The sequence below is a fragment of the Ischnura elegans genome, chromosome 4 (genome assembly GCF_921293095.1).
Source record: "Ischnura elegans chromosome 4, ioIscEleg1.1, whole genome shotgun sequence".
Taxonomy (NCBI): Eukaryota; Metazoa; Arthropoda; class Insecta; order Odonata; family Coenagrionidae; genus Ischnura; species Ischnura elegans.
In genome coordinates, this window is record NC_060249.1 from 55,120,036 (window position 1) to 55,146,479 (window position 26,444).

Below are 26,444 nucleotides of genomic sequence, written 5' to 3' on the forward strand. Positions count from 1 at the left end.
ATTTTGAGTGTGCTGTGTGGGAAGAGTCGATATCAAAATAAATTAAATATCTAATTATATAAACAGCTATCAACACTGGAATACATAAGCAGGGTGTATCACCTAATGTCCAAGAAATTTCGAGCAGGCACCAATATAAGAAGACAATGTAATTAATCTACTATCATAGCACCAACCGACATTAGAATCGAGAAAATTATTGGATACTCCGAATTAAATTATTCCGCATTCACGCATAGAATAAACTATAGTAGGATGAGTACAACTGACACTAGAACAGATTCAATTATTCAGGAAAGATTAAATAAAATTTCCAAGAAAATAACACATATCGCCACATTTTGCCGTACCAAGCAAAAGCCAGTTGCAAGGATTTAGCACATTTAACACAGGTCGTTTAATAATTTACGCCAAGCAAAAATTGTAAATAAGGATATCAGTTGGTTCTAGGGTTGTTGATCAGAGCTTGTAGAAGGGTTCGGAATATGATGTATACAAATCTGGCACAGCGTAATACTACACCAACATATTGAAGCATATTGTAATCATTGTAAACGTCAACAAACACCGAGGGTAGGCGTTAACAAGATAATAAATTTAAACATCCACTTACCTAACCGCCACTCTCACTGATGAGTCGTCGTCTGCCATTATTTAGATGTTTCCTTTGTAAACACAAGTGATACAACTACTTCATTCAATAATTATGAAGGATTGAGACGTAGAAGCACAGTTGAAATAAACACGATAGATTCCAGATTCCTTTCCGCAACATAAATCACTGCAAGATGTCTTCTAGCGATGTTTCAACATGAGAACACAACTTTTCAAATTAACGAAAACATTGGCTGACTGGTTATACTCCCAGCAACCAAACGAAAGAGACGGGGGCATTTCATGCCTGCATATGTTCCTGAAATTAACGAAACTCCCTATAAAGATGTTTAGCGCCTAATATTATTCGTACTTTTTCAAACCACGTGCATTTTGAATCCTTACCGTTGACGGAGTGCCGGTAAACTGCCAGACACATCTGACCAATCTGACAAAATATCGTTACGTCGTTCGAGGAATACGAGGATTGTGAGAACTGCGGGAGGGGAAGAGGCAAAGGAGCCAACCACGACCAACCGCCCAAGAGATCGAATTTGAAATGAATTTGAGTGGGTGCTGCCATCTCTTGAGTATAGGGTATAACCTCTTACTGCCTTAAAATGTCATGAGAGGGTTAAAGGCGCCTTTATACGGATGTCATTATTTCGGGTCCACGATGTTTACGAAGCTAGTGGTGAATGATTCTCTTAAAATATACGCTAAAAAAACATCAGAAATTTAAATTTTTAATAAACCATTACAAAAAATCGTCTGTCTGTCAAAAAACTCATAAAGTTCTGAATTTAACATTTATGATTTCTTAATCAAAATATGATAATTTTTTGTCAAACCCCTTTTTGAAAAACGGTCATTTTCAAAGTAACATATAGTTTTTTATTACATTGAACAGCCATATTATGTTAAAAATTTCCTTTTAATTGCCAATACCGTGAAATACGTACAGTGAAATTTATCAAAATGGATCATAAAAATGGAGTAGAATAGTACATTAACTTACATGTATTGGCAATATAACCAAAATGTAGTTTTATACAAAAAAGCACCTTTTAAGAAACATTCTCCAAATAAGAGGTGGAGCAGAGAATGAAGCTTGCTCCCCTACACTAAATTTTATGTAATTTACAAGCCTGTGGCTTGTGTGAAGTGGCTCCATGGAATACTCACTTATCTCATAATATGCATATTCTCACTCATCAACATAACCTTTGAATAAAAATACTGAGTGCAAAATATTTTTTTCTAGCTTTTAAACTCACTTTGCTTTAGTCTCCATTGCGAAATTCTTCAGATGCTATAGTTGAGCTTGATTTGATGAATTTGTGCTAGATGGTTGACATGGTGGGAAGAAGTATTGACACACAGGCGTAGTAGATGTATGCGATTGGAGAATCGTCAGCAGATTATCAAAGTGAGCCATAGACAATATGCTTTAACCTTAATTGTACCTTAATCAATGATATTGCATATTCACAGAATATGTTCAAAAATATTTTTTTTAAAAGAATATCACACATATTATGAGGACATTTATAACCACATTAATTGAAAAAACATTTTTCTGCCAAAATAGAGTGCTAGGCTTTGGAATCAAAGTCACTATTTATAAAGCTAATTAGTACCTTTGGTATAATGATGTTAAATGATTTTTGGATGAACCTCGGGCAAGTATTGTTAGAAGTAAGAGTACTTGAAACATATTTTAATAGTGTCAGTAGATCCAGAAATAAATATATATAGCCTTCCTGATCTAAAAAATGGTACATATTACCATCCAATTGTGGGACCAGGATTTATTTTAACCCTTTCGCTGCTACAAGCGGGAATACCCGCAAAAAACATTATGGTTATTGCCTGCGACATGCGGGGAGATTCCACGACTTTCAAAAAACTTTTCCTTTCAACATGACATGCGGGTAAATATCTACGTTTTCAAAAAACCCTCCCTTCGGTCGTAGGTGCTGTCATCTGCTCGAAATTCTAGCGGAACTACGTCCATTCGTGCGACGACATTCAGCGACGTCAAATGAATGATTCAATTCATTTTTTTCTGGATAATAGGCAAAATAATGGAACCGATGAAAAATCTATTGAAACAGCAAAAGGGTTAAACACCCTTAGTCATATGGCAATTTTTCACCCATCTCCATGATTGTTCTTGTTTCTGTCTCTGCATAATTAAAGAGAGAAATTTTGAGAAAAAGGAGGATGCATAAAAATACCAGTGAATAATATACACCAGTCTATTAATTGTTTATGATATCTCCAGTAATCCATTTAGGCAGTGATGTAGTGAGTGGGGAGGACCGGGGGGTCCGAACCCCACCCCTCCCAAAATATTTAAAAAAACAATTACTTTCCTTCATAAAAGGAAATAACATATTGAAAAATCATTAATTTACAAAAGATTACTTTGAAAAATGAAGTTTTTTCGATTATGAATAGAGTTAAAATTAGTTTTAAACCCTCTACTTGGAATCCTGTTTTTCAAATATTCTCTCAACCTCGTTTTGGACATCCCTCCCCCTCCCTGAACAAAATTCCTGGCTATGTTACTGCATACATATAGGCTTCTGCCCTCTGTAATGTACTTTTATTCTTGCAACCATGCAAAAAATAGTTTTACTAGCTCTCCCAACACTTTACTGGTGCTCTGTGTGTCATTTATACCACTTTTAGCAGGTGCTACTTTACATCAATTAGTGCTGATATTTCTATTAATTCATTAAATGGCTTTTAATTTTGGAACCTCTGCTTAGAGGTGTCATGAAGTTTGTGGAAATGTTAAGGGATGCATTCCTGAAAGCAGAGTTAATTTTGATTCTTGAAATTTCTTTATCTGCAGTGCCAAATAAAATAGCAAAAGAGAATTTATAAGGCACTGGTGCTGTTAGGTCAAACGGGATGGAGCACTGCGAAGTTCATTTAAGCAAGTGTGAATATGAAATGGAGGGGTTCAGATGAGTTATTTGTACAGAAAGAATGGAAAATCATGAGGTAAAAATAGCAGCATCATAAACATAATGTTTAATTAATACCAAGCCTCTCCCATGCAGGAATTCTCCCTTGTTGTTGACAAAAACAGGGAAAATCAAAGTCTCAACCACTTTTATTTGAATGGGTTGATGGCATTGTTATGTAAACCAGTCTTTTAAACAATGGGTCTAGAAAAAATTATATCTATGATAATTTTGAGCAATCTTTCTGTAATGGATAGCTATAAGGTAAGAAATTTTTGGATTTTAAGACTTTCATGTGGTAGCACATAGCATGCTATAGCATATTCAATAGTACTGTAATGGTAGAGCCTTATAATAGAGGACTTCTAGAATGTTCACCTGCAGTAGTGAGCCTAATAAGAGGTGGCTACCCTGCATTTATCCTCTTTCCCTCTTCCAGTCCCGTTGGCAGGAGATCATCGAGCATGGCACTAGCTTATAGCAACGTGAAAAACTTAGATATCGTCTTCTGATGGGTCACATTACAGTGCAAATCAAATAATGCAGAATTGGCTCATAAGCATAGTTTTGAGAAGGTCAGGTGGAGCCTGCCTCCCTAATGGTAATTTTTCTTAAAAAAGTACAAAACCTGTAGAAAAGCCACAACATTTTAGTCTTTAATAGTACTTAAAATTCTGTTTTCAGTGGGTAATTTAAACAAATTTTTCATGGAAGGGACCCCGTTTCACTGGGGGATATACCTTAGCCCCTAAACCCTGGCAGGATTTTTGCCCCGCCCCCTACATAAAACTCTGAACTGGATTGGCCTCACTAGTGAGCATGTTTACCATACACCTACATAAACAGTGCACTGTCTATGTAGGTGTATGGTAAAGATGGCGGATACATATCAGGGACACAGGGGGTACGCACCCCCCTTGCGGGGCCAACTTCATTGCTGAACCACAAATGTAACTTTTTTATTTCATAGGATGGCATTTTCTTGTGTATGTGTATAATCAGTTAAAATAAAACTTTCTTAAACTTTGCATGTAAATTGATTATTTTTCATTACGATAAAAGTATAGGTAGCTCAAAATATCATCTTTTGCGCGCCCCCCCCCCCTCCCTTGAGTGTTTTCTGCATCCGCTACTGTGCATAGATGTAATCAAAATAATGTTATTCCAGATCCTGCCTATCCTAGGATGAAAACACTTATTGTGGATGTCAAGATATTCAGGGATATATCAGTTGTCCAAGTTGGTGGTGGCAGGATGAAGCTTCATGCATGTCCTGCTCTTGAACGATTACTGGAAATATTCATTTTTTAGGTTCACTGTCTCCATGTGTGGGTGGAATTTTTTCCCTGGTAATAGGGTCTTCCGCCACCTGGTGACCTCGGGTAGTAACCTCAACCAGGTGGCACATCCAAGTGCCAATCAATCTTGAAACTCCTCCACATTATTCAAAGAATATAACCACAACATGAGTGGAATTCATCAAATCGATCTAAAGCTGAGCTACCTATCAAATTTCAATCTTTGGAAAAAATTGTACATTGTAAAATATATTCTGGTCTTATAAGGAGTCTACAAAAAGCATTTTAATTAAATTCTAAAACCATATATGACAAGTCTTCACTTAACATTCACCATCAGGTGGCAAGGACATAATTGTTAAAACACAGCAGTGTACCTCAGCTGGTCATTCACAATAGGGAAATTGCATACTTTTTATAAACAGTATGCTGATATACTACAGTAAACACTTAGTACCGCAATATACTTTTTTCCGCTTAAAATTCAGTTTTTACCCTAGAAAATGACTCCCAAAAGTCTCCCGAGTTTCGCGGGCTAAAAAATACCTCCCCCACTAATCTTTGGCCGTGACGTCATAGTTCAGTACGAGTCCAAGATCCAAGCCCAGTAACTGCAGGTTTGGAAGAGCCACGTTGCGTTTAAAGGAGAACATGGCTGAAATAAGGAAAAATTACAAGTGGTGCATTGTTCCTCTGTGCAATAACATCCCAGAAAAAATTTTCGTCTGCATTCCCACGGAGGAAATTAGAAGAAAAGCCTCGATGCATGCCGTCTGTCGGGATGAGCGATGATGATGTCGGAAAAATAAGAGTATAATAAACGGAATGATAAACCCGTGTGCTATGTGAGCGAAGATAACTTTAATATTAATAATATATCCATATTTCATTGACTGAATAACTTGAAACTGAGATTTTTCGATAATTCGGCCGCCGTAGAATAAAAACTCAACTTCACAACAAAAATCGAGATAGGTGTTTCTCGATGGTTATGATGGACTCAAATTATTTATGGCACTTGTTCAATTTCAGTTACGGAAGGACATAGAAAATTCCATGATGTTTAAAATCAAGAGAGGAAATATGAAAATACAGAGCAACATTGATCCTCATGCATTCGAGTGCCAGCCAAGAAGACAGCGTTTTCTTCTACTGTCGGCGTCAAAATGATGTGCCGCAGTACTTTGCAAATTTATACCCTGGCTTCACTGCATGCTATAATAATGAACTATATGTCATTTTAAAGGAAATTTTTACCTAAATTCTGATTTATTTTATTACAAAAAAATTGAAAAATGTATATAGACACGGCCAGTGCAATATAAATGACTCCGCGCACCGAAAAATTAGCCGTTTTGTCAACTTCATGAACTTTGCAACTCAACCTAAGGAAAACTACTACGTCTACAGCATTCATCTTCCGCATTAATTTACACTCGTCAGTGCCGATTAATAAAATGGCTTTTGGGTATTTTTAGAACTTATATTTTGTTATAAATTAATGAAAATATTTAAACATCGTCTTGTCCCAAAGATAAAGGAAGTTGTAGATGGAAAAAGAATGGAATCCAGAGGTGGTCACAAAAAATGAATCGCAGCATTCTTTGATTTTATTCTACGCCGGCTTGCTTTTCAGAAAAAGTTGAGTCACAATGAGGAATGTTCCGCGGCCCTTGATTTGGAAACTGTGGAGATAGAGGAAGACGTGTGGATCAGCAATTTCCATTTAGTTGGTTGTCAGGATAAACCAAGGATCCATTTAAAGGTTGTTAGGCTATCGTATAAAGATAGGACTGATGTGCACCACAGGGGAAATGGGATGTTTGAGGGAAAGTCAAACCCAAAGTTGTCCAAAGAATGTGCAGTTCTATGTTGCTCTTTCCCAGTTAAAACCAAATAGAAATTGGATTGGAATGATATTTTCACCACGGGTTCCAGTGATAGTGAGAGTGCAGGTGATCATGGTCATCGTCGAAGGTCATCCCTCTAGGATTTCCGATACGGAATTTTTAAGTGACAACCGATCGCAATGACGATGAGCTCGCCTTTAGAGTAGGTTTCAGATATATCGTAAGAAAAGCTCCCAAAATGTATTAAAGACTCTGTTTGGAAAATATTCAAATTTTAATGTTACTTTAGGAAGGCCTTCCAATTACAAAAGTAACTTATTAACACCTGAAGACGTTGTATTTATTATATTAATCAAAATGCGATTAACCGATTCTTTCTGCAGAATAGGAAGTGGTTTCGGGGTTTTGAGTTACAAGATGGTAGATTGTGTTGGAAGTTCGTCTATATTATCGCTACTAAATTGAAACATTAATAGTCTGGCTTCCTCAGAGCTTCCTGTCGCCCTCCAGGCAAGGTATTTTTAAGTTGAAAGTATCATCGACAGCTTCGAGGTGGAAATAAGTTCACCGTAATAAGCCGTAAACTCTCTACCGGACTGCCAAAAGAATACACATTTCACATGAGTATACGCTTTCGCCAATGTTATACGCAAGTCTCACTTTGTTATGAACTATAAAACATTTCAGATGCACATCGGTTGGTTCCTTTAAAGGTTCCTTAATTAATTGCGACGATGTTTCCCGGGCGACCACCATATCGAATTCCCATCGTAAAAAATGCCCCAGATATGATACGCTAAATTTTTTTCGCGTATAGAAGCCGATATTCACTTTTAACATTGTTTCTTATGGGATATATGTTTCGATTAACGTCATTTCGTTAATCGTCACATTTTTCAGGAACGTTAAACGAGGACTCACTGTACTGGAACTAAGAAATGCCTCACAACCAAGCCGTCGCTTGTGTCCAAATGCCTATGCTGCTTCCTTCGCTTCCTCGTACTGAACTATGACGTCAATTTGCCGCTAGCCAATCATCGGGCGTTTTCGAGTCCCACTCGTATTTGAAAATTCTCTTGAACTTTAATGAATAAAATATCGCTAACGACATCAAAAAGTAATAAAACCTTTTCACTGTGAAACGCAAACATGTATTTCTACATGATTTTGGAGCTCACAACTGTTTCTGAAATGTATGCAAGTTCCCTATTATCCTAAAAATGCAGAAGAATACCAGATGAAATTAATGTTCTCACAATGAAACAACATACGATGAGGGGTCCCAACTGTCAAAAGTAGATGCCAAATGAGTTTCATGAAAAAGATCAAGTTCCACTTCATGGTAATAGGTTTGTATAGCATCATATAGACATTTAAAAATTTTATCCTTTGCTGGTCATTTTGCAGTACTTTTTCCCATTTTAACTAGGCACATACAGGACTTTTCAAATTATGAAATTATTTTTGCCTGTATTATACTCTTCATTATTTTTCAATTCACCAGTGTAAAAACAGACATCATTCCACATGTTGCACTCTTCCACTGACAGTGTGTTCGGGGGTCCCAGGGCGGGCCCCCGCAAAGGATACGCTCTCGAGGACCGGGAACCAAGTCAGAGACTTATACGCCCGAGCCTCTCGAGAGGGGGAGGACAGATAGGAACAAAGGATTAGAGGCATCGCCGCGATTAGAGCCCGACGACGCCTCCAGGGAAAGGACGGGGAAGGAAGGACGGGACGAGGAATCCTGCACCGTCACAAAGGCGGGCAGGTCCTACTATTAGCGAAACCAAGCAATATGCAATTAATATGCTACCAATTCTAGTAGATTTTCCTATGAGGAAGGAAAATCTATCGATCGAATCGGTAGATTCTTCCACTGACAGTAATTTCCAAAGAAAAAATTGGCATTGCATTGAGTAACAACAAGACTTACCTTATAACCAATTGGGGCCTGATGTCGGGTGGAGCCGACGGAAATTTTCGAATGCATAACACCTGACGTCGGGTATAGCTGTCATGGAGTTTTCAGCACAAACTAGCAGACTTCGGCTCTGGCCAACACGAGAGAAGGAAAGTGACCACTGAGGTAGCAATTGTCTGATGCATTCAGGCTCGGCCTGGGACCCAGCTTAGCGAGTCCTCAGGGCCACTCCCCATGCAATAAAGCCCGACCCTTTCACTCATTTATGATCATCCTCACTGCAAAAATCCATTGCGAAGTGGTTATATTGCCAATAGTTTTTTCAATTATATATTTTGTTGCATACTACAATTTTTTTTACTTTGAATGAATTCTTCGTTTCCTTCTGTGTGATAAGTGATATTTAAATGAAATTTTGGCATTAAAAATAATGGACTTCCGGACTTATGGCCTTATTACCTTTTATTTACTAACTTTATTATTATTAACACTAGAAATCCATTTTAAATTCTACAATACTTAAAAAATGTGACTATATCTTTCAGAAGAATTAATTATTGAAAACCAAATATTATGTTTGTTTGAAAAAAACACTGATGACACAATAAGTTGACTGTGGATTCAAGCTATGGCAGGGTTAGAGGATGTAGTACAGTGGCCGGGATAAGGGACAGGGGCCCCGTTGAGCTGGGTCCCAAACCTGAGGGATGAATTAATACCCAGGCAACTCACCCCCAAAAAAGAGCTCTGTACAGAGAGGTTTAAAATATTCTCATGCTACTCGTAGCATGTAAAATGTTTTCAAATTGTAGGTGCTGGCAGGAAACGGTTAATTTGAATATTTTCACAATATATTTTAAGAAAATTTTGCATTATTTAATCTTTGGGTCCCAACCAAACAACCAATAGGTCTTTTAGAAGACAGACTTGATTTTAATAGAACATGACAACAGACAAAAATAAAATATGCATACATATCTATCATAACATATAGTTCTCAGTCATTATTGTAAATATTAATTTAAAAATTATTCGGTGGTGGTGGGATAACAGAATGAGAAAGTTTTTCTAGACTATGTGATACATAGCAGAATGGATAAGGGTATCAGAATATCATATTTACCTGAAGAAGTTGCGCACCTTTTCTCCAGAAATGCCAGTGAAAGAAAGAAAGGGAGCCGGTGAGAGGCTTACATTAATATGGATAGGATATGATAGGATATCCTCCAAATTTTAATGTAAGTCATGTACCATTTTCCCTCAAATTCTTTTCATTTATTTCTTCAGAGTGTAGCATTGAAACTTGGAAACTTTTGCAGGAATTTCATTTTAAACATTAGTTAACCTTATTAATCGCCGTAATGTACATTTATTGATTTAGCAACGAATCACGAGTTCCTGTATTAGACTGCACTCAAAAAGCGCTATAGCTATAGGAAAATATATATATCCTATAGGAAGGTTTTTTTTTCATCATGAACCGGGCCAAAAATGGGGGTGCACAGGATACCCAAGGGTGTGGCTTACACGAGTAAATACGGTAAATGAATAGGTCAAAGAAATTAGGTACTGAAATAAAGACAACGCTGAGGCAAATTTTAGCCTGGAAGTTCAAAGTTACACAGAGAGTTGGGGAAGGGTATGATGGGCAATTTACCCTACGCCTCCAAATACAGAAGGCCTCAAGGAGGTCATAACCCTGAGCCCTGAGGATGATTAAGCAAGGAGACAATTTTACCAGCAGGAGAATTAAAAAAACTTTCTATTATTTTGAATGAATTATGGGTTATAATTTTGACTATATTTACGAAGATTTCGTTATTTCACTAAGAGGATTATTTCTTTCTTAGAAAAAATGTACTCTCACGTTCATGGGCGTACCTAGAATCAAAACTAGGGGGAGGGGCAAAAACTAGCCGTGGTCGTTTAAGTTGTAACTTTTTGCACAGAAAAGGTTAATGAAACCAAAATTTTAAGGAAATTATATGACAGCAATTCATTAGTTTTTATAATTATTTGCTTGGAAAAGTAATTATTTTTATTTTAGTTTCATTTCTGATAATAATATCATTTTTATTCAAAAGGAAACTTTATTCATAACTTTTGTTTTGAAATAAATTTATTTTCGCTCCTATATGGGGGGGGGGGGGGGGGCAGTTGTCCCGCTGGGTACGCCCATGCTCACGTATTCAAAGTATTTTGAAAATTAATTATAAACTGACAATATTTTTAGAACTCGGTTTCAACACTTTTTCTCCCATCAATAGCATAAGTTACTTGCTAAGTTCAACACAGAACTCAGCGAAATGTAATGCTGAATTGTTTTGAGAAACTCAAGAAATAGCTCCACCAATAACATCTCTATTACTTTTTCGAACTTGGAGAGATCTAATTCGCTGCTGCTTCCGGAATTTCGAAATTGTTTTGGCGTAGTAAAAGAAATTGCTATTCCTTTCGGCATATTATAAATCTGCTGGGATTACAAAAATTCCAGTTGAAACCTATTCCCGTTTATCTCGAGTATCCCCATGGGTAACTGTGACTATATTTACTATCATAAAGTTTTTCACTCACCTCCCGTTTTCAATTTCGCTCTGTTCTTTCAAAAAAGATATCTGCAACCGCGTCCAAATTCTAACATATATTATAAAATTTCAAACATAGGCGATTTATCTCTATCCTCAGTCATTCGCATTAAATTTACATTCTACTAACCGAAAATCTCGAGAAAAATTGAAAAAAAACGAATAAGTTTATCCTAAATCAGCAAAAAATGCATTTCATGCCGTTAGTCCGCTGAAGCAAAACAACAAAAGACGCGCCATAAGCTCTCAATGCAGCTATGAAAAATTTATCCTGCGCTGCTAAACAATAATATAACGGTATTGATAGAGCAAAGGGGAATGACTTTATTTTAAAATTCTTTCTCAATCGGTGACGGATCCCTAACTCTGTACGTAACAAATATATTGTTTTCTTTCTAAGAGTTATTTGTATGGAAACCCGTAAGTACAATAAGGAAGTTGCCCGCAGCCACGTTTAATTGTGTGAGATAATGCGGATGCCGTGAGATGGCGATATCGAAACACGTTATCACGGCATAGTTCATTAGTTTTTTATACTGTAGTCGAACTGATATGGAAGTAGTCGGTTCTAGTTAAAGATATATACTTGGCCAGCCTCTATCATTTTGTTTTGTGATTCCACCTTTCAGAAAACTTTACGTGGAAATGGCCACTAGGTGGGGAATAGCTAGTGCCGGGAAGATAAGTCATGACTTTGTTACTGCTTTATCCACTCTCTCAACCGACGAACACCAAGTTGTTGCAGTTGCTGCAAGAGATTTGGATCGGGCGAAGGAATTTGCTGCTCGGCATCGAATACCGACGGCTTACGGATCCTATGATAAATTGGCCAAAGATCCCAATGTTGGTATGTTTTTGTCATAAGTTTATGCGGCCTTTGCTCGGAAAATTTCTTAAGCAATGTAAATATGTTTTCTATTTTCCTATGATGGGTATCATAGGTGTGTTTATTAGCATACGCATTTAATTTTATGTTTATTTCACAGAGGTTGTCTATGTGGGCAGTATCAATCCCCATCATAAAGCAGTGTCTCTAGCAATGTTAGCGGCAGGGAAGCATGTTTTGTGTGAGAAACCTTTGTGTATGAATGAAAGAGAGACAAGAGAGCTTGTGAATGAAGCCCGTGAAAGAAAGGTTTTCCTAATGGAAGCTGTCTGGAGTAGATGCCTTCCTGCGTACGAATGCCTTAAAAAGGAACTTGAACTTGGTGTTATTGGAGAAGCCTTGCAAGTGGTAGTAACGTTCGGTGTCAAGCTGGACAACGTAGACAGAGTGTGGTGAGTAATTCTTGTATTTTTTTGCTGTCCCTGTAGTACATTGTCAGTTTCCTTGTTTTCAAGGAGTCGATACTAATTATGTGGTTTGAACATACCTTCTTCCTTGTTTCATTTTGTGATCAATAAGGATGAAAGAACTTGGTGGGGGGACCACTCTTGATATTGGAATTTATTGCCTGCAATTGGCCATGTTGGTATTTGGATCAAAGACACCTTGCAGCGTTAAAGCTGTCGGCCACCTCAATGCAAATGGTGTAGATGAAAGTACAAGTGTAGTGATAACCTATCCTCGCGGGCAAACTGCGACTTTAGTGACTCATGCACGAGTTGAATTACCCAACGAAGCCCTGGTGGTTGGCACCAAAGGAAGTATGAAGGTAGGTGATTTAAAAAAATTTCTTTGGTTGTTCATCTTAACCCTATTGTAATAACGTTATTTTTTGAGTAAATATGTTTCAAATAAAGGTGTAGTTGAGACTATTGCTATGGTTTAAAGTCTTGTTGTGATATATTCTGGTGACTTTAAACAATCCTTTAAACTCATATTATAGTAAGGTATCATCAGTGTTTTATCTGAAAGCTATTTTGGACGTAAAACTGATGAATGGGTGCACTCGTATTTGTCAGGCTTGAAAAAGGAAACAGCTAGCAGAAATATTGCTACCCATGAAATGTTTGTGCGATGTTGTCAATGTTCACTCCCTTCAACGTCATCTGTTCAAATTTACATCCTCTCTAAATAAATCCTCCATACATTTTTTCTGGCTATGGCCATTGACTGGAAAGATATGCCACCTACTGTTTGAAGAAACAGTTGCTCTCTTTTTGGGTTGAATAAGTTTGTTCACATTTTAAGTTCATGCTTGAAACATTAGGTGTCAACCTGGAACATCTGTTCAAGGTGTCTGGTATATAATTTTCTCCTATCTTCTATTGATAGCATGTTGATTTGCTATCATATTTCAGGAATCAAGTTATCTCCATGAAATTACTGTTGACATAACGTGGTCCTTTTTTCATGTGGATCCTATTCTTTGATTTACCTGGCTTAGGTTGACCTAATCAGCATGATGATTTTTGCATGGCACCTTGGCTAAACAGTAGATTTCCTGTAGTAATAGGGATTTTTATTTCATTAAGACCTTGCAGACATGGGCGCAGCTAAGAATTAAGGTTTGGGGGGTTTTTAGGAGAAACTAATACTTTGGGGTGTTGGGGTATTGCATACCTGCCAGGGTGGTAAGTGGGAGTTGTGGGGGCCCTCCTCCAGAAAATTTTAAGATTAATGGTTCAAAATGACTAGTTTTGCCGCTTCATGAGAGATATTTGAGTAATCCTGTAATCCTAACACTATTCTATAAGTAAAATGGATTAAACTTAAACATTTCTCTGAGCTCAGGGGGGGGTTTTATCCCCCAAAGCCCCCCTCGATGTGCCACTGCTTGCAGATGTATGTAATGGTGTGCACAATACCTGGGACTAGGCATGTGAATTTCCTTTACTCGGGGGACAAGTCCTCTCAGTGGCATTCCTTGGATATTAGAGCATACTTTGTTATGAGTTTTCTACAGCTTCTCATGGGATTTGAACACAGGACCCTTCAGTCAGTAGCCAAGTGCCCAACCCACTAGGCCATCACACTTCTTTCATATCCTCTATAATGCCTTAAAATTTATTATGCTTTTCCATAAGTGACACCAAATCTTGCTTTTTCAAAGCTCAGTGTGCCTCTTTTTTTGGGTGAAATGAAAGTATGTACTGGATAATAATTTTACTGAGTAACAGAAGCCCAGGGCTTACGACAGAATAAGTGATTCATATCTGTATTGCATACAGGGAGGACTTGCATTTAATCATAAAATATCTTGCTCACAATAGAATCTACTACTCACTCTGTTCCCTAGTGAATATCTTATTTTGTGTAAGTGATCCACATTTACACGTCTTGCATTGTTTTGAGCATAGCCTGAAATTTCATACATCTACTTTTTGGTCTTTTAGAGACTAATGGTTACTGAGCCATTAAAGCTCATAGAAGGATCATCTTAGTGCTCAAACTGCTCTATCTAAGACACCAATTGAACAGACAACAATTAATTTATATGTCACCTGGAGGGCAAGTCTGTAACTCTCTTCTCTCCCGAAAATGGGAGAAAGGAGATTCGTGAAGCGCCTGCGCGAGAGTAGTTGCCCGCCCCAAGTCTCTAGGGCGCCCCGCCGGAGAAAGGAGACTATTTGTCGCCTGGGAGAGTACTAGTCTCCCGACCCAAGTCCGTAAGCCCCCTCAAGCGCCTTTGGCGCCCCAGACGGGCGCTTCAGTTATGTCCCCCTCAAGAGCCCGAGGTATCTCTTTCTCCCATGGAGAAAGTGCGTATCTCGACAGTGTTTTGTTGTATTTTCTCAATATGGCGCGTTTTCTTTCAAATCATAGAATATTATTGCTCGTATATGAGGTGCATTTAAGAGAAGTGGGGCAATTAACACCAGTGAGAAATTGTTGCGGAATATTAATAAACCGTTTGAGGAGAGGGAGGAAGATTTCCGGCCGCATTAGCGAAGAAGGTTGTCCTATCCGTCCTTCGATGGTCCGATTCTCTTCCTCCTGAAAATCCATCACCAACGCTTAGCTGGAGAGCCTCAACAGCAGGCAAAAACACCGCAATCCTATGATATAACAATTATCTGTAGCTCTGAATTCTTTTCGTGTAAGTAGCGGGTTTTAGAAAGCTAATGCTAATTCAGAGAGCGCAAGAAACGCACTTTAAATAATGAAAAATAACTTCTAAACAAGTCCTACCTATGAAAAGCAATAGATAGTTAATGAAACACAAGACATGCCCTTATTGTTAAAAGAACTTATTCCATGACAATGTAACAGAGTTTCACTATTTCATTGGTTTCACGAATACGACTGCTCAGCAAAACCGTGTGCACACACATATGAGATCGCGAATCGGTTCCGCTGTCAACACATACAGAAGCTATAAATGTACTTCAATAATAAATGAATATCCACAAACTAAGTACTAGCATACACACCGTAAATATAAAGTGAGACATAGGCAAATAAAATAAAAAAACTGGAAATCACTTCCACTCTTTTATTCATCACGAACAACTTACAATCACTAAGCTCGTTATGATAAAAACAACTATTAATTCACTGATTTAAAGCCAGAAATTAGCCCACGAAAGAGGCACAGGTGACTTTTCTCACTTTTATTCGTTAATACACTAGAAAAAGTGACTTCACACACAGCTTTGATCTTGATAGCTTGATCGTGAAATGTCAATGTACCTATACGATGAACAACGGAGGTGAACACGCCACTGACAATGTTTACATTGCTGTCAGACATTAATCGATATGGTAATAACACTGCTTACAATTCAATCACGATGGAGCACTGATAATTACAACTCTTAGCCGATATTTTTCAACCTTTCCAAACTTTGTTCATTGCAACCACTGGCACTGTGATTATCAGCAGAAGATTTACGGGAGTTGTCACATTGACATTAACACAATTTTGGCACAAAAGATGTTTGCACAAATCTGCAAGCAGCGAGCAAAAGCTGTATTCACATTTGAAATATACTTTTCAACTTTGGTGAGGTTGTAATTGATACGAAATGAAGAATTTACATGGTGACAAGCAACATTTACCGGCAATTGGATTTAGCCTTGCAACCGCTTGCAAGCGAGGAATCACTGCGCGCGGTCAAAAAAGTAGTCCCGACTTTAGTAAGTCATAATGAGGTTATTATACATTCAATAGAGAAAATATTTGCATGGCTGAGTTTGAAATAAAATTAAAAACGTTTTAAAATTGCACACGGTTAATTTTTCGATAAATCAAGCTCCAATATCAGATTCGCCTTAGAAATTTTTCATACTACTCATCGGAGCGAGTTTTCTCCCATCCGAACGGGAGAAACAGTTCTCTCTACCGAGTTACGAACTTGGGTCGGGAGACAATTTTGGGCGAGAACTCTCTCTCCCATACGAGGCGCCCCAAGTTACCGACTTGCCCTCCTGGAGGAATTATTGTAATTAAGAGGAAAAGAAATGCATTGACCAATTCTTCCTCTGTGAGTTCAGTTGGTAGCTTTTTTATCCACAGAATTTAGTTTAGAGCATTTTTTTGCTGTGACTACTAAAGAAAGCACAAAGACCTCCAAATGCCTTATCTTTGTCCTTATTGTGACTTATCTCTACATGATAGAGATTTATGCTTTGCTGTCAATTTTATTGGTCAAAAAATATCTTCTTCAAAGTCTTCAAATTGGTGTCCAGATGGATCATTTAGCTAATTAATGATCTTCTCAGGAATTAGACTGCAACAGTAGGTTATGAGATTTCATTGGCAGGATCATGTTTATTGAAATCTTGCTGGAAATTGAAAACAGTGGAATAAGAAGAAATGTAAATAATATCCCTCTGGCTCTATGTATGTGTTTGGGAGTTCTGTCATATTACTGGAGAGAGTATATCCTTATAAAACAGGAAAAAATGGGTTTTTCCTCTTTTCCACATCATGATCTAAATTTCTCTGCTATATTTTTATTTTTTTCTTGAAAAAAGAGGGATAGAACCTTATCTAGTTATATCCTATGGTATTAGATACAGGAGAAATGAATGAAGAAAATATGATAAAGAAACTTGGCAAAACAAGTGCGGCATCTATAATTTTCACATTGAGTAACAAAATATTTGTGGTTTTGTACGCCAATGGAAAATGAATCGGAGCCCTCCCAAAATTAAAAAAATGAAAAGGTGATTCATGAGCCAAAATTATTAAAAGTACTACTTATCAGAGATGGATTAAGATTGCTCTTATGGGGTTCACTACTTTCCACAACGACTATTTAGTATGAAATATCTCTTAGCGATAATACCCCTGCATATATTAAAGTGGCTTTCAGATATCCTGTTATTATTAAAAAAAATTTTTTTTGACCTGGCGAAATAAATCTTTCATTGGAGAACCACCTTAATGATCACCATCTTTCCTATTTTTCCTAGAATTACGGGGGATGGTCGCCCACCACACACAAATATGCCACTGCAAGTAATAACCCAATGACCAGATCTGGTTTGCAAAGTGTACTAAAAGCAAGACTCCCAGTTGATAATTGTGTATATCCTCAATTCTTCTCTTGGAACGATTTTCACAAAAAATCATCAGAAAACATGATTCAGCAAATGTGCAACATCCTCATGTAAAAGACCATGAAGATGGGTTGTGTTTCAGGAAGATGTTCATTCCCATGTTTCTGTTCCTTGCAAGATCTATTGCTCGGACGAAGAGTAAAAATATTGAGATTGGGTTGACAAACTTCCGTTGTTTGTATGTCTTTGATGGTTTTGTAAAGCTGAGTTAATGTCTTCTCCCCTGCATTTTTAATTAGTTCTTTGGATGCATTTTTGCTCCAACAAATTCCTATCTTAAAATTTAGGCTCCCAATTCATCCTTCTCTACATTGCTTTCCTCTTAGGTTACTTTCATGCTTACATTTTTCTGTTGTTCAACCCTTTCATGCATTCATATCATTCCTTCATGGTTATCACATCATCTTCATGGTTAAACATCAAACATGGTCTTCATGGTCAGGTCTACTTTTCCCCATTTCAGGGAAAAGTAGATCTGGGTTTTAATAGATCGTTTTGCATGTTCTTTAAAAGTCTCCTAGTCTCACTGTCGTAATCAAGTGATCAAAGGAGAAAGAATTCTTTAGATTATCAAATTTGATATAGGTAAATATCCAGTTCAAAATGTAAGGTGTTACTGGCAAAATCCATGTTCTGTATTTGCATCTGCTGTGGTCGTTATTAAATTTACTTAAACCTTTCGAGGCGGCAGAGTTTTCGTCTTAGCATGACTGCTGTACTGAGCCCCAAGAGACTCTTCTATCTCGTGGTACGGAGCATTTTTGGAGGGCATTCGTTAAGAAGGGTCTCACTGAACCTTTTTGGACCCCACCACGCAGGGACTTCGCATTATCTCGGACTCCGAGAGTAGTTGTGCTCCCTCTTTTCCGGGTTGACGACCATACCTGCGGCATTGGTTTGCGGTCAACTTATGTATTGCTTATATGTATTTAGCAAATGGATAATTGTTGCTTTCACGTAAATTGCAGACGATGAATTGAATTCCTCATTTTTATCTGAACATTGTCAAAATTTTAAGCTAAGTTCTAACGCCATTATTAACGCATTCAATGCAGCAACAATTTCCATGTTGATGTTTATACATAACTCGAGATATAAGTTAATATTTATCGTAGATTTTCATTTAAAAATTGTAAACGCTGCTCAAAAGACAAATAATTCAATTATTAGTTTATTTTTCTTGAGAAATGAACAAATATTTATTTCGAAACCTGACTGGATAAACAATTGAATGACCGCCGACCCATACCTGGACGAGGGGTCCGGGTACCTGCTCCCGGGTTCCGAGGGTAAATCCTAAACCCCGCAGGGTTGGGTCCCGAAACAAAGACGTCGTATACCCTTGACCTTCTTAAAAGGGGGAGAGCTAGATAAAGTATATGTATGGTTTTCCTTCTCCTGGCTAGCAAAATCTCACACGTAAATATACGGCCGTCGTCTCCCGGGTCAGGAAACGTCCACACGTATATATACGTGTATAGTAGGGAAAAGGTTAAGGGTCAAACTTCCTGTTTTACATGGTGCAAGTAATCGTGCAATCTGATGTATATACGAAGGTGCAGTCAAAATTGCATCATGAAAAGTGGTGTAGTGCTAGAACATATGCTAGGATGCAATTATGCAAGATGGCAAAATAGCCCTTACTCTAATTTTGAGCTTGCATTCTCACAATTTCAACTCATGTTTTCAGTGCTAATTTACACAATGATGTGCCCTGTGTAAAACAGCCTTAATCATGTTTGAAGTATTCATATGATGTCGTAACATCCTCTGTAAAATATAAGTAAACAAGTAACTTTAGAGTTTGGTGAGACTTCTATTCTTTTAATTCAAACTAAGTTGCATTAGGTTACCTTTGATTTCTTAGAAACTGTTGTGAGAGGGTAAATATAGTATCAACAATTTACTGCAGTATGCTAAAATATGAGGTATATTTTTAAACATTATTATTGTACAATATCTAATTATGTACTGTCCAAATAAGGTCTAACTAATCTTAATGTGTCTTTTATATTATGCATCCTATTCTTTTTCAGTTATCTAGTCCATTTTGGTCTCCTACAAACCTTAGGACACCTGAAAAGACCAGGGATTTCTATTTGCCTTCTGCATCCCAGCCATTCAATTTCATGAACAGTGCTGGTCTTCGCTATGAGGCTATGGAGGTGCGCCGTTGTTTACAGCAAGGTTAGTAATTGCATCAGAAACTGCTTGAAGGTATATTCATCGTGCCAATTAGAGATTTATTTTACTCAAATTATCTTCATATTTTCTTAAGGTCATTAAAATTTTGATGTATGTATTTTATATTTGTAAATTTTGGAAAAGCATTTTCCAACCTATTATACCCGTGACCTGCATTTTCATATAAAAGTGATTGAACAGGTATCCTTTGGTTAACACATTCACTTTGAAGACAATGTATGGGTGCACAGCAGTGTAGATACAATTTCCAAAATTACAAAATCAAAGTTGCAATGTTACAATATTCACAGTATTCATCAGATAAGGCCTTTGATGACTTTTTCTCGTTTTCCATCTTGAAGAAATGGCTTGGGGGACAAATATTTACGTCTGACCTGGAGTTCATCTCCCAAACATATGTCTTTTTTAGGAGATTGCAAAGTTATACTTTTTAGATGGCTTAAGGTGTTTAAAAAAATGCTTACATAAACTTATAGAGTTGAAAGTAAACGATGTTGAAAGGTATTAGGTGTGCAACTAAGTCCCCGCTGTTTGTTAACAGATGGCTCTAGCAGTGATTACTGGTTGATTTTGACTTATCGGAAACCTCACAAATTAAGTTTCTTGATTGAAGCTTTCGCGGCCCATGATGATTAAAAATAAGTCACATACGGGTGTATGCCGCGTGTTGTGATGGAGATAGCCCCGACGTTTCGCGACCGACTGCTGGTCACTTTTTCAAGGGAATAATGAAATTATTGAATGAAATTATTCCCTTGAAAAAGTGACCAGCAGTCGGTCGCGAAACGTCGGGGCTATCTCCATCACGACACGCGGCATACACCCATATGTGACTTATTTTTAGTCACAAATCAAGCTTAGAAATTTGGTAAATAAATCGCTTGACAACAATGGCAAGTTTTTTTAGTGTAATATCCTTATTGTTGCGTAAAAATGTCCAAGTTTGTGCCAGGTAACCGTCATTTGCAGGGAGTGTTTATTTTCTTCTTTCATTCGAAGAAAACAGCGGCTGAAGTGCATCGAGTGCATCAAAAAGTTTAAGGAGATGCTATTCTAAGTGAAACAACGTGCCGTGATTGCTTCTGTTGCTTCAAAGATGGTAATTCCAATGTTGACGTGAAGGAAGACCAAAAACCTTTGAAGACGCAGAATTGGAGGCATTGCTCGATGAAGATGAGTACCAAACTCAAGAAGAGCTTGCTTATGCATTAGGAGTTACCCACCAATCCATTTCCAAGCGATTGAATGCGTTGGCATTTATGCAAAAGCAAGGAACTTGGATTCCTTATGATTCTAAGTGATTGTACAGCAAGACAACGCTTGACCCCGCGTTGCAAAACCCGTTAAAACCTACCTGTAAACGCTCAAATGGGAAGTCCTAACCCTCCCGCTGTATTCTCCAGATATTACGCCGTCCGATTATTTCTTGTTCTGTTATATGGCACATGGTCTGGCTGATCTGCAGTTGCGTTCATATGAAGACACCAAAAAATGGCATGATTTGTGGGAGAGCCTCTAAAAATGAACACTTATACCATTACAGTATTGGCCTCCGCCACAATGATGGGAAAAAGTTGTGGCCAGTGATGGAAAATACTTCGAATGGTTCATTTATAACCATTTTTTCACGATAAAGTTGTATTTTCGTTCAAAAAACAGCGAGAACTTAGTCGCGCACCTGATAAAAAAAACTGACCCATAATAATTTATTTTCTACCTTTTTCTAAAGAATTATTGAACCGCCATCGTAATTATTGAAAACCATTAGTCTGATAATTTTTTTGTTACAAATTATGTACCTCTCTTTCAACTTCTAATAATAAAGGGATGCCTTGCAGAGGCCTGACAATTTTTATATGTGTGGTAACTTCTTTTAGGGAATCAAAACCCCAAGTTGCTCCTATGGCTGATGGTGGCCCCACAATATATTTTGTTGTCCCATTTGAATCAGCAAGCAAACACATATTTCAAGGCTTCCCACTGAGATGCAGATATCTTCTTAGTCCATTCATCTGATATCATATTGGGAGATTGTGCATAATAATAATAAACTAAAGTATTATTGATAATATAACTTTTCTTACTCCAGTTCAATCATTTATGAGATGAAATTGGGTGTAGAGAGTTGTGCTCCTACTATTTAATACCTACTTAATTTTTTAGCCAAGGAAGTTGGGTAAGACATTCTGAAATTGCTAGCTAATTGATGCTTTGTTGTTTTCTACTGTGTTATATCATTTAAATGTTGACTTAAGGGTATAAGTGGGATTATTAGTTTTGTGGTCCAGCTCTTATGCGTTTGCGTCCTGAAGGAGCTTCTTGTTTGAAAGAGGAAATATTTTGCCAGTGACTCACGCATTTTAGGGGTCATTTAGTCCTAACCACATTTAATTAATTTAGATGTCTAATTTTTAGTTACTTAGAGTAACTTGATGGGATTCAGATTATCTAAATAAATATAAGGTGCCAAACACTACTGTAGTTGTTCTAATGACTGCAGCCTTGAAATTCTTATGTATGTACGGAGGTTTATTACAAATTTTTGAAAAATTACTTGGAGATTATTACCAATAGGTTTGAAGAATAGGCTCAGGAAAAACTGGAATTGTGTTGTTTTAATTTAAATTTTCTAATAAATTTCTTTCAGGACTTCTTGAAAGCCCAAAGATGACTCTTAATGATTCCATCAAGTTGGCATCTTTGATGGATGAGGTGAGGAGACAAGTTGGAGTGGTTTACCCTCAAGACTAATGCATTTATGGTCTGAAATTGTTATTTTCTTTATAATCAACATGAAATTTTGTATTCCTTCATCTTTATAATGGACTGTTATGACGTAATTTTTAACATACTTGTATTGTTACATATTTTTTATTTTAGTTGCTTTAGCAAGTGAATTGAGTTTTAAAAAAACACTTGCATCAACTTTGCTTATTAAAAATAAGGCAAATTGTTGATCATAAATGATAGTAAGTAAAATGCTACCAAAACTGCCTAGATATTTCCAATTCCTAATTCAAAACATTCTAATAAATGGCGTAGAGCACTGCTTACTGTTACTGAGCCACACAAAATGGCATTTTCACATTGATTTGCAAAATTGGTTATTTCACTGATTTGATATTGGCCATTAATCTGTGTGTTGATATTTTTACCTTTATATCTCTAGCTGTTCATTAGTATTATTCTTGGTAGCATGCGTAAAAAGTAGGAATGATGTTAGTGATTATTTTTGTTGATTCATGAAATGAAGAATTTGCCTAGTCTTATGATAATGTTAGGGAAATTCTTTTTTATATTGTTGGGAATTAAATGCATTTAAATATGAAAATGTTCCTTTTATAAGTATGTAACTATTAATATTTTATAAATAAGAAAAAGTTTACCTTTGTTAGTAATATTTTTTCGTGGTTGATTCGATTTATAAAATTAAATAAGACATTGAATCAGTGGGAATGCTTTATGAGTCCTCTTCATTTTTATAACAATTGTCAAAGTTAATTGAATGATCTTCACTTGAAAACAGTGTGTAATTGGGTGAAGTGGAAAATCATGTTAGGTTGAAAAATGGCACAAAAATTTAGTTTTTTTGCTCCTGTGAAAAGAGGTGTTTGAATATAGATGAAGAATTTTGACTTGGTGGAGAAAATGAAGATTGGTTCATAAGGGTGACTGCAACTTTTGGGTGATATGTCAATTTTAATTGCTGTTGTTAAAAAACATTTTCAAATGAGGAATAACTTAAAGTTTTTTACTGTTACATTTGTAGCTTTTTTCAATGAAATAATGTCCGATGAAATTTCAAGGTCTATATTATTTTTGTTTGAATATATTTCTCCTTTATCATCACTAAATTGTGTCCTTAAAGAAACATTCCTAACTATTGAACTGAGCTTAAAAGCACTGATTTGTACATAGTATCAACTTGTGGCATGCTCACTTTGAGATAATTAAACGCTCACTTATAAGTGAATTATCTTGGCATCAGCAGTCTGCCATATTGGTGAGGCATAATAGGCAATGATAGTTTTTTCTCTTTCTGCCAATCGCACTTCACTTAAGAGTATATTTACTATAAATTATGAGGTTTTTGTGGAATAATAATTTCTTATTAGCAGTGGAATGTGATATGTTTTATTGCAAACTCCTGACATGTGATGAAAAAAGGTCTAAATTTTCAAACTTTCAGAAGGGCATGTCTATGATAATTGATTTGTGTAATGAAGAGTTCTTGGGGAAGAGAACTCTGTTTAATGCAAGCCAGTCAGGAGTTGGTCGTAATGGTGTGGTTAAAATTCATGCCAATCTTCCATGGGTAAATTGGAACATAACTATGTAACTGTGCCTGAGTGGTTAAGTTTGAGTATAATCTGGTACAATTGTTACTGGTCTACTTAAGTTTGCCGAGCCAAAACGCACTGATTTGCACTGTAATGATTCATAGAATCTTTTGTTGATGGTAGTTAGTAGTTCCTACGTTTTAAACGAGAGAGTGAAAAATGCCTGCTTTAATGAAGATGAGTCTTTCTTTGTGCAAAAGCTGTTAAGTTTTCATGGAAAAATTGATAAGTCTAGTTCTTGCCTTACTATGTCAAGAAGATTCTTGATATTGCATCACTGCCAAGTGATACAAAATAAATACAAAAATAAAATGTCCATGAGTCTTTATTTTTTCCTTTTGATTTATGAAACCCTAACTGTGTAGATAATGTGGGATTTGGCATCATACATCAATTGAATGCTTAACGATTGAGATTATTCTAGGAATAACTGCAAACTAACCAGCAGTGTACCTTTACAGAGTCACCCATAAATGCTCGTAAAAAGTGATCATTCGTGAGAGGAAAATTATTTCCCTTGGTGGGGACTCCTGGATCTCCTGAATTTTCAGCAGGTGCTATACCGATTTAACTACATTGGCACATTCTTCCCGTGCAGAGTTTTGTTGTCTTCAAAGGAAAAGATGGTTTATGCTGCCAGACATGCAATGCCACAGGACAAGTTAGTGAAAGTAGCACCACAGCTCCAAGACTGGAGCCAAAACTTTGAATGGCCCCAAGTCAAAGGAATAAATCCAAGGCCAGAAGATGGCCAAGGTATATATAAAGCCACGGGCTGTTGTGAGTGTCTACTAACTAGCCATTGATAGATAATATCTATGGTGAATGCCATATGGTTCAAAGTTACGGCTTTCTCTGTAAACTGATATATTATTTTCTGATCTGTCTCACTCAATTTTTTTCTTGTTTTGGAAATGATTTGGTATGTATCATAACCACATAGTATTGCGATTTACTTCTGTACCAAAGGAAGCATACTATTTATGCTACATGTCCAAATGCATTGCTCTCAGGTTTACATTAAGGTTTGATGTTACATAATTGCAGACATTTTGCCGTGATGGACAAACCTCATGGGAAGGGAAGGTTCTCAGATGAAAAAGTGGAAGAGGTGCAATTCCACTCTCATTATGCTGCACCTCGAATATGCAGCGAGCATATGGGATTTGGCTGAAAGATTGAACCCTTTCTCGTCGAATGCTGCACACATGTGGCAAGGATTTTCTTCGCATAAGAATGAAAGGTGCACATGAGAGGCATCAACTTTCTGATTCAATTCACGAAAGCCACATACCGTATTTGTCTGAATATATTCCCCCCTTTTTTCCGAAAATGCCCATGGTAAAAGTGAAGGGGAGACTATATTCAAACCCATTTTAAAATTTTTTTCCTGAAACTCAAGCCTCAAAATTAGGGGGGCGGGGGACTGTATTCGGAGAAATACGGTATATGTATACGGCGTGGGGTGGAGGAAAGTGACCGCCGTGGACACAATAGCCCCAGCTGTGGTCGCCCCTCGAGACCCAACTTAGAGCGATTCCAGGCCCTTCCTCAGGCACACAGATCAACCTTTTCTTATCCCCTCCGTGTGGTCACCTATTGCTATTTTCAGTGTTTTTCAAAAAAAATATTTGTTGCTTATCTTACAAGTCTAAAGTAAGAAATTCTTTTTTCGCTTATCACATGGAAATTTCAAATGGAGTTATAGCATCAATGTCAATGGAGCTCAGTCCAAGGGCATACCCAGCATCAAAACTAGAGGGGGGGGGGGGTGCAAGCCATGGCCATTCAAGTCTTAACATTTTTGCATTGAAAAGTTGAATTAAACCAACATTTTAAGAAAATTATAACCGGGCTTAGTTAATATATAAAATTATTTGCTTGATAAAAAATATTTTAGCTACATGTCATACTCTAATATCAACCATGGGTTGAAAGAAAATTTGTTGAAAACTTTCGTTTCAATCAAGTGCTGATTTTCCATAAAAACTTTTGTGGTTTTTTTCTTCAAGGAGGGGGCAGTTGCCCCCACGTGCCCCCCACTGGTTACGCCCAAGGTTCAGTCCAGTTTCAAATCAGTCAAAATGGAATAGAAATATACTAAATCCATCAATATGTATGAACTTTGTTGAAATTTCTCCACGCTGAGAAAAACACAGGGAATTCGTTTGATATGTTGAAAAATCAATGGGAACAAATATTGTTTTATATAAAACATT

At 37.0% G+C, this 26,444-nt stretch overlaps 2 protein-coding genes across 10 annotated transcripts in view; one reads left to right on the forward strand and one right to left on the reverse strand.

Moving 5' to 3' along the window:
- Positions 1-1,102, reverse strand: part of LOC124157521 (kinesin-like protein KIF21A) — a 162,210-nt gene extending 161,108 nt beyond the window's left edge. For 3 of the 7 annotated variants that reach the window (XM_046532328.1, XM_046532327.1, XM_046532325.1), the window contains exon 1: positions 614-1,081. In XM_046532328.1, the coding sequence (XP_046388284.1) occupies positions 614-651 (38 nt within the window). In that variant the 5' untranslated portion in view covers positions 652-1,081. Of the gene's footprint in view, positions 1-613 lie in introns of all 7 variants that reach the window. The other 4 variants (XM_046532323.1, XM_046532324.1, XM_046532326.1 and 1 more) reach the window with 4 other exon arrangements.
- Positions 1,103-11,489: 10,387 nt separating this feature from the next.
- Positions 11,490-24,541, forward strand: LOC124157522 (trans-1,2-dihydrobenzene-1,2-diol dehydrogenase-like). Of its 3 annotated transcripts, none has more exons than XM_046532329.1 (6): positions 11,490-11,597; positions 11,859-12,076; positions 12,216-12,507; positions 12,635-12,884; positions 19,717-19,867; positions 22,533-24,541. In XM_046532329.1, the coding sequence occupies exons 2-6, from the start codon at positions 11,875-11,877 to the stop codon at positions 22,634-22,636; spliced, it is 999 nt and encodes a 332-aa protein (XP_046388285.1). In that variant the 5' UTR covers positions 11,490-11,597; positions 11,859-11,874; the 3' UTR covers positions 22,637-24,541. The 3 variants fall into 3 exon arrangements, with proteins under 3 accessions (XP_046388285.1, XP_046388286.1, XP_046388287.1); XM_046532330.1 differs by lacking the exon at positions 11,490-11,597 and adding an exon at positions 11,635-11,649; XM_046532331.1 differs by lacking the exon at positions 11,490-11,597 and adding an exon at positions 11,746-11,762.
- The last annotated feature ends 1,903 nt before the right edge of the window (positions 24,542-26,444 follow it).